Below are 18,533 nucleotides of genomic sequence, written 5' to 3'. Positions count from 1 at the left end.
TCTGTTTAATATCGTGATTAACATTTTGGTTTTATATTTAATGATTTCTATGGGTTTTGTGTCATGAACTCAGTGGAGTAGCGAGCAAAACTGGCGCTCGGGGCAAAATACCTTTTTAGCACCCGCCCTTCCCCAAACAAAACACAGTGATATGATGAAAATCTTGTTTGAAGACCATTTGGCGCCCTTCTTTGAGCGGCGCCCGGGACATCATACCCTCTTTGCTACGCCACTGCATGAACTTTAGCACAAAGTACTGTTGTAAAATTTAAATTAACAACCCTTTGTGATTCAGGAACAAATGAATGCATTTCACCTTAATTACTATGGAAAAAATTGTTTTAGTTTACCAACATTTCGGTTCATGACCTGCTCTTGGAAATAAATTAAACTCATAAACCATGGTTTCATTGTATATTAAATTAAAACAACACAACTTACTGTAACAAATTTTCTAAAATGATGATTAGTCATTTGATGTAAATTTTTACATCTTTTTGCACAGAATAACTATTTGTCCAACATCTAATAATATTTATCAGTTTTGCAGAAAGTTTTGCATTTAAAGATCAATTACAGGACAAAGGAAATCAAAGGAAAGAACATTTATATAAAAAATAGTCAAATCCCAACCAAGATATATTGATGCTTTAAAAATTAAGATTAAAATATCTATAAATTGACCAACCTGATTTCCAGCATAATTCGTCCGCTCATTAACCATACACTTTAGAACAGGACCTATTTGTTTAAAAGGTTCCATGATTTTTTCAAATTTTTCTTTATCAGACTCAAGCCCCTGAGGCAGACCAACGATGAACACCAAATTCTTTTGGAGCACTCTGCAATGATAAACTGGAATTTTAATTTTATTCCTTTTTTGTGTAAAAAATTCAAAACAATACAAATCTTTAAAAAATATAGTCCTTCTAACAGAAAATATGATTTTCAAAACTTCTAGAATTAAAGTTCACTAAAAACTGATAGCTTAAAAGTAACACTTCACGATACACATCATATTAAGAAATACAGGTACTTCATTACCACAGAAGTCTCCAAAATTTAATTGCTAAATCAACCGAGATGTTACATATAGTGAGGTATAAGAATACATGGCAAAATTTCGGCAAAATATCTCAGTCAACTAGCAATTTAATCTTGGGGGCCACTATAATATTGAAGTACCAAAATACACTGCTGGTCATTAAAACTGCTACACCATGAAGGAAAGCTGCTAGCAGAAACATATTTATATTACATTACAATGAAAGGATGGTATCATTAGAGTTTCAGGTGCAGAATGTGCAAAAAACAGTATCTGGAGAATCTGGAGTGTGCAAAAAACAGTATCTAGACAATAATATGGCTGGCTGAAGGATGTAACAGTTATGGTTCATATAGCTTCAACTGTATGCAAAAATTCGTCTGTCATACTAGCTGGTGAGTGGTGATGTATCAAGCTCTTATTGATTAGATGTTTCCAATTGATAAAAGATCAAGAAAATATTGCACAAGGCAAGAGTCAAATGCCTCATGTATAGAGAAATACAGGACAAGGTGGGCAACATTTGACCATGAACTGTCCTGTCGACTTGCAAAGCAACACAGTCCTGAAAATATGGCACAGATTTTAAAATCAGAGATTCATCCATATAATGGAAATACAAACTAGAATTTAACAGAAAGTGTACTCAATGGCACTGTATACCATCTGTCTAGGTGCTCCATCGACTGCAAATTTTCAGGACAGTGGATCTCTACCAATGCAAAAGCAATTGTGCAATACGATAATCTACAGTCCCAGCAGATGATGATTCTTCCTCATTCAAATTCTAAGATATACTGTTATAAGGTCCTTTTTTACATGAGACATAACACAGCCCCACAGTCAAATAAAAAAGTAAAAATGATGTCCATATGAAAAATTGGTCAGTCAGTCAAGCTTTTTGTACTGCTTCAAGGTATCATCATTCTTGCTTAAGTGCACATGCTACGAAATATTAATCATTTGCCAGTCTTAGTATTTTCTACATTTCATGCAAATTTTATGTTTGTTGTGCATTTCTTTCATGACGTGTGATTTTAATGCAGCGGTGTAAGAAAATCTACATATCTACACTCCTTAAACATTTTATCATTTTGACTCGTATAAGATTATTAGTAAATACAAAAGACATTTTAAAAATTCATTACATATGAATTATGCAACCTATAGAATATTTTTATATACTCAAATTGAATCAAAATAATATTTTTGCAAGTAGGGGGTGTATTTTTCACAAATGCTTAGTGTTCCATCTTTACTGATATGGCAGATATTTATGTATCGCTGCAGGGATTGACTTGGTTATACTGGAAGGCTGCCTGGTGACACAACTGAATGGAAACAGTGATGATTCTCACTTTTAACAAGATTAATTGTCCAGTGCATTATAGTATTTTTATGAACATCTCAGTCAAAACTTTTTATTAGCAGATTAAATTTGCTGGATAATAGCAATCAAAATTTGTTATGAACATGGTCAGGATGCAACAACAAGGATGCGACAATGTGATAATACAGTGACCAACCCAATCTTAGTTTTAGTATACTAATTTTATTAATACTTACTTAACTCTTTTTATTCAAGTTTAGGTATTTATCAACATTTTCTGTACTTTTTCTTATTTAATTCAAAATACATTAAGAAATTGTCTAAATTTAAATAAATATGTATGTTTCTCTTTTTCAAGTTTTGGACAGAAGGGGGAGGGATGATTGTTAAGAAATGGTGAAAGGCTTGCATGAAGGGGAGAGTGGCCTGTATAATTAAAAATTATTACATTATTATTCATTCTTTCTCGTTTAATTAACTCTAGCTTTATTCTCATTATTCTTTAAATTCCTTTTTCCTGTTCCATTGTAACTAAACTCCATTCTAAATTGGAACTTAAAATATAACAACTCCAAATGCAACTATGTTCATTCATTTTCTCCAAAATATTGTTGCGTGCGTATGGGTTCATAATAAATTGAATGCACAAGTCCGATAACGAGTGAATAAAATTTATTCTTATCACAACAAATAAAAACAAAATGCTTAAATTTCCTTAGAAATATTCATACAATATCACAAAATCTCACAGTAACTACCCTGTGAACTACTACAAATGTTCAACAGAACTTAATTAAAAATAGAGAAAGCTAATCCGATTTCACAGCGAATTCGCTACAATAAACAATGACAGTTTTCTAAACAACTTCTAAAACAACTGAACTAAGATGTTTTCCTCCAGCTTTAAATATGCAACAGAAACTTCTCATTATTTTCTCGATTTTTCTGGATATTAAAAGAATACAATTACGAGATATCTATTTATTAAATGTGCATGCTTCTGTACTTTTAATTTTTCCAGTGTAGCTTTCTCTTAAGTCTCATGCTGCATTGCACGGTAATATAAAACAATTTTAATTTTATTAAAAAATATCTAAATCAATACAAAAACCGTAACAATATTTATTTACATTAATGATAAAAAGATACAGAATTTAACAAACAAAAAAAATTATTATACTTTACAGATTGTAACTCCCACCCTTTGGAAATACATTACACAAAACTTCACAGATTAACTGTAAGATTAACAAAATTAAATATTTTTATTTCTACAAAATAATGTTTTGTAGCAAAATGAAAAAAACTGGATTTCCTTTAATTTGCATAAACCAATTTCGGCTTCAATGAAAACAATTCTTTTGATAAACACCTAAAATTAAATAAGTATGCTTTAATTTTTACAGCATATTAAAATTTAATGTTACAGAAAAGTTTATGCTAGAACAGAATCAGAATGAATTTTATTACCTTGAGGCTGCATAATTAAAGAAAATGTTACATTACTTTTGCATTTATCATTATGTCAACCACACTTAATTAAAAGATAATTAACCACAATTAATTAAAAGGAAAACAAAAGTTACCTGCGATCAGCCAGATTTTTTTTAATTTCATCAATTTTCTGCTTTTTCTCTAAATCTTTTTTCTTTTTCCGATTTCTGATTTTCAGCATTCTAAAAGTAACAAATTGTGTGAAAATTATAAAACAAGAAGATACACTTAAAACTTAAATTTAAACACTTAAAATATTAAATAATATTTCTTATGACAAATGGGGAATACTACTAAAAAAATAAATACATAAAATAAAAATTCAGAATAAGTTAAAGTCAATACTAGTAACAATAATTATATTCTAACATTTAAATTATTTCTATACAATAACAAAGTAAAAAACGATGAAAAAAAGAATTTAAATATCTCTACTCACTATATCCCACTGCGACATTTACCTACTAAGCAGCTTGCACTGCACGAAATACTTCTAAATCATGCGTGTATGTTATTAGAGTTGCACATTTTACATTCATAGAATAAAATAATAAATAATATCTATCCATCACAACAACACTATAGAAATTCTATTAAGTTTTTCCAGCATTCTGATATCTTTTATGGGCATTTAAAATAAAACATTTCATTTCGGCATATCAAATTTAATACAGTGGGCCATCAGTAACACTTCACTCCTATATCACATTTGATAAAATGGGCCCATAGACAGACACTCAGCTGTATCATACGATATGCTGGGAACAAAGAGATTAAGAGTCAGATTATAAGGTATTTCTCCCACTTTTCTAGAGTGCCTTCGTGGTGTAATGGTTCTGCACACTGGGCCGGTATTCCAGAGGTCAGTGGTTCGTTTCCCGGGAAAGGTGTTTGCTAATTTTTCATGTCCTCCGGCTTCCAAAAAAATACCCAATGTCATTACAGTGGCGCCTAAAGTAAAAGGATGGTGGATGATGATTTCTTCCCACCCAGGATTTGGCGATTGGGTCCCCTAACAACCCCAGTCACCCTTTAAAAAGGGACGTATATAAGGTATTTCTCCCACTTTCCTAGTGTACCTTCATGGTGTAGTGGTTCTGCATGCCGGGCCGGTATTCCAGATGTCCGTGGTTCGATTCCTGGCAAAGGCATTTGCTAATTTTTCATCTTGCCTGCTTCCAAAAATTCTAATGTCTCTACAGTGGTGCCCGAAGTAAAAGGGTGGTGGATGATGATTTCTCCCCACCCAGGATTTGGCGATTGGGTCCATTAAAAACCCCAGTCACCCTTTAAAAAGGGACATATATAAGGTATTTCTCCCCCTTTCCTAGTGTGCGCCTTCATGGTGTAGTGGTTCTGCATGCCGGGCCGGTATTCCAGAGGTCCGCGGTTCGATTCCCAGCAAAGGCATTTGCCAATTTTTCATCTTGCCTGCTTCCAAAAATCCTAATGTCTCTACAGTGGCGCCTGAAGTAAAAGAGTGGTGGATGATGATTTCTCCCCACCCAGGATTTGGCGATTGGGTCCCCTAAAAATCGCAGTCACCCTTTAAAAAGGGGAATATATAAGATATTTCTTCCACTTTCCTAGCGTGTGCCTTCATGGTGTAGTGGTTCTGCATGCCAGAGGTTCCGTGATTCGATTCCCGCGAAGGCGGTTGCTAATTTTACATCTCTCTGGCTTCCAAAAAAATACCTAATGTCTCTTACAAGATAAAAAAAAAAATAGTCACATTAACACTTGTTGGTTTGTAAATATTATAATCAGTGCTTGTACACTGTTATAAAATTTGTATTATCTGCAAATAGTTTTAATGAAATTATATATAATTCTAGTATTTCTTGTATACTGTAATTAATATGAAAGGTCTCAAGAATGGAAAATATAATGCCAGAAAAATAAGGTTTCAGGGACAAGTACATTTAACTCTGAGGGAAATTACTATCTCGCAAAACTGGCACCAAATAGGTGATGGTTTTGGCATCTAATTTTTGTTACCAATTTTAGCGAGAAATTGTCAAAAATTGCTAAACTTGGTGACATTTTTCATCATTTTGGTTTGATTCTGGTAAAACTATAACTGTTTATGCCTTCTAGCAATTTTGAGAAATTGAAAACACTAGAAATTTTTTGCAGGTCAGGGAAAACTATATAAGACTGGAATAAGCATTCGTTCTCAGTCTGTATCAGGCTAATGCCATGCTATGCATCACTTGCTTGGAATACGTCAACAAACAGTCAAAGTCACAAACTACAAGTCACGCAAAACAAATTTTGATGAATTACTACAGATGCATGTTATTTAGTCAGGAGCACTGCACTCCATATGGATCTTATAACTGATGACCTAAAAACTTATTTACACAACAGAAATTACAAATTACTTAACACTGTAAACTACCTGTGACTTTGTTAATTGCTCACAAATATTCAAAAGTAAAATATCACAGGAAGCAGGGTTCGTACACATTTCTGCACACGGCAATTAAGTACTTTTAAGGACTATTCATGAAAAACTTAAGGACCTATAAGCAAATGGGAACTGAATAAATTCAATTAAAATATTATCTATGCTGAACTTCTCTTTTGTAATACCATCCTAAAAATAAAATAGATCCACAAGTAGGATGCATTAGTATTAAATATAATTATTGTAAGTTTGAGAATAAAATAAAGTTTATGAAATTTATCATTAATTAACTCATACTAACTGGACATATTTGAAAGAAGATAAGTGACATTTTATTTAGGTTTACCTAACAGTTAGCTTTGAATTTTTTTTTTTTTTTTTTTTAACGTCTTATTTTGTCACACACTTGCTCACTCTATGAGTTTAGTAAATAATAAGTAGATTTTATGTCAAGTGGCATAGGTTAAAGTGAGAAGTAAAATCACAATCAGCATGATTCAAAACAAAAGACTGGCTGTTGTCGCCGTTCCAGCTTGTCTAGGAGAGACCTGATGATCAGAACAAACCTTAAGGCCTGATGTAAGCACGGTTCGCAATTTCGAAAGTTAGCTGAGGTCTGTCTGACGCAGTTAGTGTCGTAGTTTCTTATAGAGTTCAAGGGATTGTAACTCAGTTAATATAGTTTAAGGTCCTAATAATCCACTAAAGCACCAGAGGTGACAAGTTGTTTTGCGTTACTTTAAGTCTCAATGGATGCGAAGAATAGATTTTACGTGAATTTTTACATTTTTGTGTTTTATCTTGTAACCACGATAAGGGTTAATGAAAGGCAATAACTCGCTTTAAAATGCAGAGATAATCTTTAAAGGTAACCAGTTATTTATAAGTAATTAAACTGGGTATTAGATAACCTTAGTCATTATGGATTTATATGGCCACTATTAAATTTTATTTATTTTTTAACAATATTTGTTAAAAAAGCCTTATTAAATCACAATCTAATAAAATTTCATAGTTTAAAATACATGTAATTTATGGCATTGATCCTTAAATGATATTAGGCTAATTACACATTAAAAGCTACAAAATATTTATATTTTGTAGCAACACTCAACAAGATATTTATGAGTCTTTTTAATTTAAAGCCTTCCCAGACATTTTGGCGAATTTATATCAATTTCCTTCTCTTTAAGCATTTTTTCTAACAGTTAGAACTTTGTATCAATATGCAAGACAGTGTTCTCTCTGGTTTCTACATTTTGTATCTGCTAACCTGTCAACCTCTCCAAAATGTACCTATGAGGGTTTACTTGATCTGGTAAAAGTTAAATAGTCCAAAACCCTCCGGACAGATGTGAAGCAAATTATTGCTTTATCTGAAAGTAACTACAAAGATTTAAATAAGCTTCTTATTTAAAAAGAAGAACATAAAGCATGTTCTTATGCTAAAAAAATCAATTACAGCTATGGTGATGTAATTAAACAAGAAGAATCAAATGCAAACTAAAAATATGGACTTGTCATCAAAGATTATACAATTTAATTTCATTTTAAGCTGACTCAGTAACTCTATTGTCATAACAAATTCAAATGTCGGCAGCGGTTATATAAAGACGAATAATTGCAAATTATCAGGGCTGGCAGAAAATAATGCAGGGAACAAGTGGAGGTCAGAAACACATTCTTGTCTCACACTCCAAAAACCTCAGTTTAAAAACTGTTAAAGTGATTTGTATTCTGGTGAGAAAATAGAAATGGGAAATTATAGTAAAGGCTGAAATTGTAAACAACTGGGTAATTTACATAATAATATCTGTACATTGCTTTGAAGAATAATTTTCCTTTCTCTTAATGTATTCAGTTTTTTCTTCCACGTTTCCTTTTCATTTTAGAGTTTTTGGATTTAATTAAAGATTTCTGTTATTCTAAAAATACTAAATGCATTTAGAATGTATAGAGAAAGCTGCTAATTTTATAGTAATAGGAACATTCGGAAGAAATATGCAATATATATGGTAAGGTCCAGCTACAGAGCTGGTGTGGCAGAATTTTTTGAATTTATTCACACATCGAGCAACAAAATCTAGAAATGTGAAAACTTTTAGAATTTAGAACAGGCATTGGAAGCAAAATTTACAAAGGTACCAAGCAGCACAATTTAGTGTGTATGATGCATTAAGACATATTAGATGAATTGTTTAAATTGTCAGTTTTCAATTTATTAATAAAAAAATTATTTTCTATAATGCCTGTCCATGTGATAAGATTAGAAGCATTTTTGATATTTTATGCTTGGGTTTAGTGAAAAAAAAAAGAAAATAAAGGGAAGATAAAAATGTTAAGAAAACGATTCTAGTATCATAACTAAAACATTCAACTATTATGGTTTTATTGCTCTTCCAGATGTTCTCCAAAAAGTAAGAAATTATGTATTAATACCATGGAGACATTTTTCATTTTGCCACATTTTTCTGGAATCTTCCAGAATAGTGAGTCTTGCCTTCAAATCTTTCTAAACTTTCTAAGCTGCAATGTCTATAATCCTAAAGAAAAATTACCTCTGCCAATTCAGTAACAGCAAAAAGCCAGAAATATTTTTTTAAAAAAATTGGATAAAAGATGTGTAAAATTAATTTTATAGAGAAAACTGAGGCATATCCTGAGACAATTACATGAGGAAACTCTTACCAGGAAAAAATTAAAAAGAAATTTTTAATTAATTACATAGCTATTTTGCTTTTGCTAAGAACCATTTCGTAAATTGTGCTTTATAGCATTATACCTTGCTTATTTTTCAGATTCAAAATATTGTATAAAAAGTGGCCAAAATGAAACTTTATAATACGACAGCAAAAATAAAAATGCTTTATTTTAATGTTATTTCATAAATGTAATTACAATATATTACCATTACTTTAATGAAACTTTACAATGTTTTAAAAAATCGTCGAAAAATTCCCAGATCTCGGAATTAAAAATTTTCTATAGAAACTTTTCTTAAAATCGCCAATGTTGATAAGTCGCCAAATTTAGAGCAATTTAATAAAAGAATTCACTTCCCGAAAAGTGAAAAGTTGTTTAAGAGCTCTTTACTAGAAAAAATGAAATAATTTCGAATGCTTTATGTTTCACACTTGCTCAGAAACTCTATTCCACCCTTTATATTAGAAATAGGAACAAATTATAACCCATGAACGCATTCACCCATTCAAAAGATAACGATATTTGTCCGAGAACTGCCAAAAATATTTCTCCAAAATGCTAATTCACACTCAAAATGGCAGTCGTAAAAACAGTCAGAAATTTCAGATGATTAAAAATTAAGGACCTTCTGACGATTTTGGCCAAAATTAAGGACTTTTAAGGACCAAAAATCGATTCCAAAAAAAGGACTTTAAAGGACTCTTAAGGACCGTACGAAGCCTGAGGAAGATAAGTTTATCAAACCACCTGTAGCTCATTTAATTGCAAACTGTGAAAATGATTCTACACTCAGTCTTTTCTTCACGAGGTTGTATATATGTAAATAATTTTGTTTACATATATACAATTTAATTTCAATTGTTAATTTCGATTTTCGTATCTCTTAATTTTTTGTACTAATTGTAATGTATTTGTATTTTTCACATTTGGACCTTTCAGTGTCACGCTAACCCGCCAGTTTAGTCAGATTTTGTGCATGTTTCATGTGATTTTCTACTCTTCTGACTGCTTCTCCCACACCAGCAGCCTTATGGATTACTCCACTAACATTCTTCTTACTCAGATTTCTCCTTAGCACCATTTCCATGGCACAGAATTTTCCATCATTGTGGGCCATAGCAACTAAAATTCATGGAGCCGCCAATATCGCCCTTTGGTGCAATAGATCAGTTGGAATAACACTTAAAGCCAGTTTAGTTCAGAGTACTGAGAAATCACTGTGCAAGCTTTTCAGACTCTTCTATACTATCTTGTGTTTAACATTTGTCCTCTGCGATACTAAGAAGAGCTATATGAGTACTTTTGTGAAAAGTTTCAGAATTAGGTAAGTTTTGAAGTAAGCATTCTTTAGGGAAAATAAATTTTACCAAGTTACTAATGGTTCTGTGTGCACTTAATCCATTACAAACCCATAAGCATGTAACAATATTTTACCTAAATATTATTACTGGGTCATAAAAAAATGTCTGCAGGTTTTCAAATCAAATGTGTTATCTTCCGTTTTATTATTTTGCTACTGATAAGGAGTAACCTTGATCTATGCAGATTTTAAGTACAGTATTTTCTCTCACGCTGCATAATTCTATCATGTGTTTAGCATAATTTACAGTGCAATACTGGAAATGAAGAACCTAAAAGTTCATTTTTGTCAAATTATGCTTTATTAATTTTAAAAAAGGAAAAAAAGCCAGTCAGACTGCTCATAAAATTTCGGCTGTATGTGGACAAAATGTTTCTGATGACATAATTTGAAGGCACTTTGAGAAAAGCAAGAATTTCAGCCTAGAAGAAAACGATGATGACCACTCTTAACGAACATCCTCTGTAAGCAAGGACTTATAAAAAGAAGCTAACTCTGAAAATCCACGTTATATAGTTAATAATCCAAATAATACATTAAAGAAGATTAGGTATATAAGCTACAATAATCTATGAATATTCCATATTTTAACAGAGCAGAATATGCTTACTTACGTTTCTAGGGCTGCAATCCTGAAAGGAGGTCTTTTGAGTAAACTACTCGAGAAGAGGCATTAACAGTGAGCCATTCCAAAAAAATAATTTCTTTATTTCTTTTCAGCAAAAAATCTTATGCAGAAACTCAAGTAAGCATATTCTGCTCTGTTAAAATATGGAATACTCATACATTGTTGTAGCTTATATATCTACTTTTAAGTGTATTATTTGGAATATTATGTTTAATGTATTTAGAATATTAACTGCATAACATGGATTTTCAGAGTTAGCTTCTCTAAGTCCTTGCTTACAGAGGATGTTTGTTAAGAGTGGGCATCATCTTCTAGGCTGAAATTTTCGCTTTTCTCAAAGTGCCTTCAAACTGTGTCTCTTGAGGAATTAGTCCTCAGGTCCTCTTGAATTAGTCCCTCTCTTGAGGAGGGCTGCAGGCCCAAAAAGTAATGGTTTGTATGTGGTAAATCTACAAAGAAAGAAAGAAAGAAAGAAAGAAAAAAAAAAAAAAAAAAAAAAAAAAAAAAAGAGTATCCTGTGAATCCAAATCAGACTAAACATCTGGAAAAATATTGTTCTCAAATGGTGGTTTTAAAAGAAGAAATCAAAGCAGAGTATCCACAACTCATCAATTGTTAAGATGTTGTCTTCCATCATGATAATGCTCAGCTTTGTATTTTGATGAATGTCAGATACAGACTAACTGAGTATAGGTAAATACAGTCAAAAGTTGTTAATTCGGACACCCGTAATCTGGACCTCAAAGCTTTCTGCGCATGCACCGCGTTGACACATGCACATAGGCGTTTACGCATGCGCGTAAGACCTTTACGACTGCGCACATGCGTGTGCACAAGCGCAGAATACGTTCTCGCACGCTCGTTTAATGTATAACGGACGGTATAAGCTAAAATTATCTAATTCAGTTAATGTTGATGATTACGTTGTTCCTTAATCTTTGAATTATATCCGGCTTATTATTTTTTGCAGACTGTAAGAGAAATTTTATAAAAGTAAGCTTGAACTTTCGATTATGTCAAATAGAATTTCCGATGCTGGAGCTCCCAAAGGATCCACAAAACAAAAGTATGTTTCGATGTCCATCAAACAAAAAGTGGACTTGCTGCAAAAAATGGATAAAGGTATGAAGAAAGTAACAGAGAGGTGATTTGTTTCTCTAATCATTCCAAAATCTGTTTATCAATTTCACGCTGCTATGGGGGGCGGCATCGCAGCGCGCAATGAACTGGAAGTTGATCTGTCAGCACTAACCTTATCTTCAATGAAGATATTTTTACTTTATTCGGCTTATAATTCCTTACTAAATGTAGTATTTCATCTCGTTGTACTCCGTCTTTGATATGATTTAAATCAAATTCCTCGTCATCATAAACATTACGAATACACATCAAATAGTTTTCTGGTTGCAATTTTCTAATTTCGACTATGCGTAATGTACGTTTCACGTATGCGTGCGTTGAAAGAAATGTTTAATAGAGTAAACAAATAAATATTAAGCTTTTTTTGTACATTTTGATACCCTTTGGATCATAATGTATTTCATAAATTACAGTTTCATATTTTTAATTTTAGAATTTCTGCATGCCATCTTACGAGATTTAAACTGATGATCTATAATCCAGAAAAATCGATAATCCGGAATCGCCGAAGTCCCGACGAGTCCGAATTAACGACTTTTGACTGCACCATCTTTCTTATATTCACCAGACATTGCCCCCTTGGATTTGTATTTTTTCAGGCAACTTCGAAATTCTCTGAAAGGTCTGGATTTGATTTCTTAGGAGACTGTCAAACAATATTTTCTTCATAAATAAACCTAATAACTTTTTCAAGGAATTGCAGATGCAAAGAAAATGATAAAAAGTCATAGAACAAAATGGTGCTTATGTCATTCAATGAAATTTTCTTTATTTCTCATACTGCTTATCCCCTTCGAGCCGGGTAGCGAAAACGCGCTATTACGGAGGCCGGCAGTGTCTTCCGCGAGCGTCTCTCCAGGGCCGGGGGCATTTTAGCTACTAAGCCTAAATCCATGAAATTTCCGAAGTATCAACGCATTGTTTAATAATGCTCTATAGAGTATTTAAGCGGCTTATGCTTTATAGATATTTATATATATATATACTTTAATTACCTTATTTCTTGTTTAAATGCATATTTTACACATTTTATTTTAATTACTCACCATTTTATGACTTTTAACATTATACATCTGAAAACTAAATATATTACTTAAAATTCTCTTTTCGTATGAAAAATTTGAAAACAGGGATCTACACACAGTCCTACGTTACATTCCTTGAACTCGTAATAACTCATTTGCCGTTTTGGAGGATTTTTCCGGGAATGTGAACAAACGAAGCATCGTCGTCTCATTTTCTTGTCAGTCTCTTCTGAAGTTTTGGAAAATGTCTTTCAGTTAATCTTTCAGAATCAATATCAGAATTTCAGAATCAATATCTGAAATATTTTGCATCATTTCTGCTATTTCATGCTCTGTTAAACATTTTCGACGCTTCGACATTGAAACGGTAAAAACAGAAAGAATTCACGTCTAACAAGATCTAATTATTTTCTAAAAACTGAACTGTAAACGGAAATACTCAACGCTTTAGCGCATATTAAACTTCTACTTACAATAAACAACTACCACGTGCAAATAAAGTGCGATTTAAAGAGACGTCATAAACCACGCCATTCGGAAACATTTAGTTCCCCGTTTGTTTATATAATCAAAAACACGTGTATGTGAGTCATGCTTCTCTCATTTCGAGTAGAAGGTCTAATGTACATGTATCTGAAACCATATGGACATACAGTGCCATCTTGTGGCAGAAATTATAGTTTGAAAAACGTTCCAAGGTACTGGCACAAATACGCGACAGTCGGTAGAAAGCGCAACAATGCTCTGGCATGCCTGCGTTTCGGCCGGTAGATAAGTGTGTTCGTTGCTGGCACGTATACGTGACAGTCGGCGCGAAGGGGTTAACTAGTATTTATCGTTAGAAAAAACAATATGGAACTTCCTGAATGACTTAATACATTGATTTTATTTTAATTATTAAGACCCTGCTTCATGTTTTATATGTGTGTATTTATACACATGTACATATTTGCATCTGGAATAATCAGTAATTCTAATAAATTAATAATCAGTTATTGGAACAATTAATAATTAAAAATCTGCAGTTATAAGACAAGACACCTTGATTCTAAGGCACAATCCCTTTTAAGTGACAGTTATATAAAAAGTATATCTAATATTAAATAAAATATAATAAACGTATATTACTCTTTAAAAACAACATGATGATAATTTTAGCACTTACTGTTCTTGTGTCATAGGCTTGAAATTTACTGGATTGTCTGGATAAACCTGCAAAATTAGTCAAATTTTAATGAAACAAAGTAAACAGTCTAATGATAGATGCATTTCCAGAAAGAGTGGGTTGTAACTGAATCATAAAATATACCTACTGTTACATAAAATTACATAACATTTACTCTAACCTAGCAATTTTTTTGGATTACTTTTTGCTTTTATCATCCCGACTATCAACTCATCGAACATACTTTCATCATCGACATCGAAACATACTTTCGTTTTATAGATCCTTCGGAAGTTCCAGCATCGGAAATTCTATTTGACATAATCGAAAGTTCAAGTTTACTTTTATAAAATTGCTCTTACAGTCTGCAAAAAATAATAAGGGGAATCCAATTCGAAGATTAAGGAACAACGCAATCATTAACATTAACTGAAATAGATAATTAGATAATTTTAGCTTACACCGTCCGTTATACATTAAACGCGCCGGCGAAAACGTGTTCTGCACTTGCGCACACACATATGAGCAGTAGTCAAGGTCTTACGCGTACGCGGCGCATGTGCAGAAAGTTTTTAGCTTTGAGGTCCGGATTATGAGTGTCCGAATTAACGACTTTTGACTGTACTGTGCATCGAAACAGTTGTCCTATCTCTTTCAAAAGGTACCGATTCTACAGATAAAATATACACTTAAACTGTAAGTATCTTTCTGAATTAAAATTATTTCAGATTGAATTTAATGTTTTTTAATTTTTGTAATGAAATATAATTTGGATTGGAAATACCAGTTGTTACAACAATTTTTTACTTTTTCTCTAGCATTCAATCAATCCAGCAAAAAAGATGTAATTAAAAGATGTAAAAAAAAGATGTAATGCTACCATTACATCTTTTTTACCCTGAGACTATTTCCATTATCCATGGGGGTGCATATACCATAGGTTGAGAAATACTAATCTAAACCTTTTAGTAAAGCAGGTAGAGATTTTAAAAAGAAATGTCAAATTCTGGAGGAAAAAAAAAAAAAAAAAAATATTCATTTGCTAAAGAAATTTACAACAGCCCATCCTTCATAATAAATTCATACATATAGTGGTATATATCATTTCTATGATATTTTATAATAAAGCTTAAGGATATTTCTTTGTTTTGCCAACAACCAATGTGCCAAAGAAAAAATAAATGTCATTAAGTTTAGATGCTTTTGACCATCATCCCCCCAAAAAAGGGCTTTTAAATAATAAAATTGTCACAGAAATTGTGCATAGTAATAACATTTTAAAAGAAATGGGGGAAAAAATAATTTTCAAAAATACAAATACCTACTGATAAAAAAATTGCATTTATTCCCTTTTGTAAATTGGGTGAAAGGTAAAATATCACCACACATAATTTGCACCCCCATTTCAAAAATCCTGAAAATGACCATGAATAAAAAAATCCTACATAATTTCAAATAATTCAGAAATTAAAGTGAAATACATATGTATAAGCATACACACATATTTTCAAACAATTTGAGTTAAGAAAGAAGTATAATTTTTTTTCAAATTGATTTAAAATTAAGTTATGTTTTACTATATGATCTCTTAGCACTTAAAAAAATAATTGCATGCTGTTTCTTGGGGGAAGGGACAGGAGAGGTTCAGTTTTGGGGAACTACTTGCATTTCTTTTTTTCTTTGCTGACAACTGAAAGCTCGGTATCATCAACAAAACATTTTGATGCAGACATCGGCTTTTCACTTACAACTTAAAATATACATAGCAATAAGTGTTGGAGATGAGAAACTGCTAGAAGGAAAAGAATGGTTTAAGTATAAAGAATTGGGGCAAGCTGTCCATCTATTCAACAAATTATCCTTAAAAACTTTACCAGAAGGATTTTTTGACCCAAAAGGTGCACACAAGTACTTTGCAACATAATGAAAATAAATAATATTTCAAACTGCGTATAGCAGCTAGGCTTTCATCGTTCAGTGATGTTCTACACTCTGCTATAATATCAGTCATATAAATAAATGAACTTTCAATCAAAGTTCCATGTAAGCAACTTAAAACAGATTTAATCAAGTTTTATTAACAGTGAGTATTTCCTATTCTTGAAACCAGAATATTACAGTTGAAACTTCATAGTACCTTTTTTTTATACCTCTCCTGTATATAAATTTCCTACTGTGCAAACTCAGTATGCTCATACAAGAAGTTTGATCTCTCACCGAGCTTTACACAGTATATGAAAACAGGCTTTAAACAATTTATAGTCTATAAATTTTTATACTATCTAACTCTTATATTTGCTCTAAAATTATTGAGAATGATAAGGAGACTATAATTCATAAATCCAGAAATTCGATTTGTAAATGAAAAAAATCATGAATTCCGGCTATATTCAGACCATAATCCTCCCTCGTTTCTTCGGAAGAATGCAATAGCTTCATTTTCTCTTAAAGGTTACTAATGAAAATTGTAATCAGTTGAACCCTTACCCTCAAAACACATTTCGGAAGAATTTAAAAGAAAAAAACTGAAAGCTTTCAGACATTATATTACATCCAAAAGCAGCACTTTTATTGTTTTATGTGTTACCTTTATTTATTAACTATCACATTCTTTGCACTTAAACTAAAAAATTCAATTCAACAGCATGCCACAAAATATTTAAAAAGCTATGTTTTCAATAATGTCTCTTGATTTTCAAAGTTGAGTAGGAACCTTGTCTGTGATCAATATGTTACATAATATAAAACTGCCCAACGGCATAGCTCAACATGCAGTTTGAGGGGGGAAAAAGAGTAATACTATTTAATTAGAAAATTATTTTCATATAAAAAATTTTATCAATGCTGATGGATGAGTTTGTGGGGGAAAAGGAATAGGCTGTAATTCTACTTAATTACAAAATACAAATTGTATTTTAACCTAATAAAAAAATTAAAAAAGGAGACAGCAACATGTTTAACAATGCATGGACAGAAGCAGAATATTCTTACCTTATGACAGTTTGGACACCTCCTATCACCTGATTTAAGTTCATTCCAACAAAAAAGACATAGCTACATGAAACAAACAAACAAACAACAACAACAAAAAAAAAAAAAAAAAAAAAAAAGAATTTCATTAAACAGAGCTAAAATGTGGTATAAGTAACTTTTAAGAATACTAAATATAAAATCTAATATTGTAACAGGGTCAATTAAAAGTTAGAATTTTTTCTAACTAAGTTATTTCAAATTACAAAATGTTTTAAATGATACAAATATTCATGTTCAGCCATTTTTAACTTTAAAAAATCACTGTAAAAATTACCAAATGTAACATTTTATATGGTCTCTCACCCCTAGAAACAGTTTAACAGAAGTTTACACTCATTACAGAAAATAAAAGATAAAATATCTTGACTTACATATAGATGCAGATATTCAGAAAGTACTGGGGGAAGAACCGCCTTTTTATAGCTTTGTATGTTACAAGTATAAGAAAAATTTTCACTCTAAATTATTATACAAATACAGTAATATTCTAATCCACAACCATATTTTCCTCTAAAAGGATTACCTGTAATCTACATTCGTTTCTGAATGCAAACAAAATGTCAAATTTCAGAAAATTCAGCATGGCAAATTTTTGTTCTTATATGTATATGAAAGTAAAATTTTTAATAAAAAAAACTTATACAGTCAAAAGTCTTTAATTTGGACTCGTTGGGACTTCGGCGATTCCGGATTATCGGTTTTTCCGTATTATAGATCTTCAGTTTAAATCTGGTAAGATGGCATGCAGAAATTATAAAATTAAAAATATGAAACCATAATTTATGAAATAAAGAGCAATTATGATCTAAAAAGTATCAAAATTTACCAAAAAAATGCTTAATATTTATATTTTTACTTTAATTAAACATTTCTTTCCACGCATATTTGTGATATTTATAATGATGAGGAATTTGATTTAAATCATATCAAAGACATAGTACATCGAGATGAAATACTACATTTAGTAAGAAATTACAAGTCGAATAAAATAAAAACATCTGCCCTGAAGATAAGGATAGTGCTGACAGATCAACTTCTAGTTCATTGCGCCCCAGCTTTGAGGTCCGGATTAAAGACTTTTGACTGTAACACATTCTGCTGGACAAAACGAATTTATTTATTATTAAAACTAAATAGCATTTGTTGTGCCTATGTTAGAACTCTTTTTTTTTATAGTAAACACGAGTTGTGAATCTCAGC

General features: G+C 31.6%; 1 protein-coding gene across 2 annotated transcripts in view; it reads right to left on the bottom strand.

The window, feature by feature from the left end:
* Positions 1-18,533, bottom strand: part of LOC118185341 (uncharacterized) — a 117,791-nt gene that overhangs the window by 83,251 nt on the left and 16,007 nt on the right. Inside the window, exons 4-7 of one of the 2 annotated variants that reach the window (XM_085821474.1) lie at positions 17,292-17,354; positions 14,301-14,347; positions 3,962-4,051; positions 689-842 (exon numbers count right to left, since the gene is read on the bottom strand). In XM_085821474.1, coding sequence (XP_085677600.1) covers positions 689-842; positions 3,962-4,051; positions 14,301-14,347; positions 17,292-17,354 — 354 coding nt within the window. The remainder of the gene's footprint in view (positions 1-688; positions 843-3,961; positions 4,052-14,300; positions 14,348-17,291; positions 17,355-18,533) is intronic. The other variant, XM_035355181.2, reaches the window with a different exon arrangement.

The sequence above is a fragment of the Stegodyphus dumicola genome, chromosome 1 (genome assembly GCF_044657685.1).
Source record: "Stegodyphus dumicola isolate Sdum_Otavi_A_Nest chromosome 1, ASM4465768v1".
In the NCBI taxonomy this organism is placed as follows: Eukaryota; Metazoa; Arthropoda; class Arachnida; order Araneae; family Eresidae; genus Stegodyphus; species Stegodyphus dumicola.
Note: the sequence above shows the minus strand (reverse complement) of the source record. Positions and strands in the feature narration are given on the sequence as shown.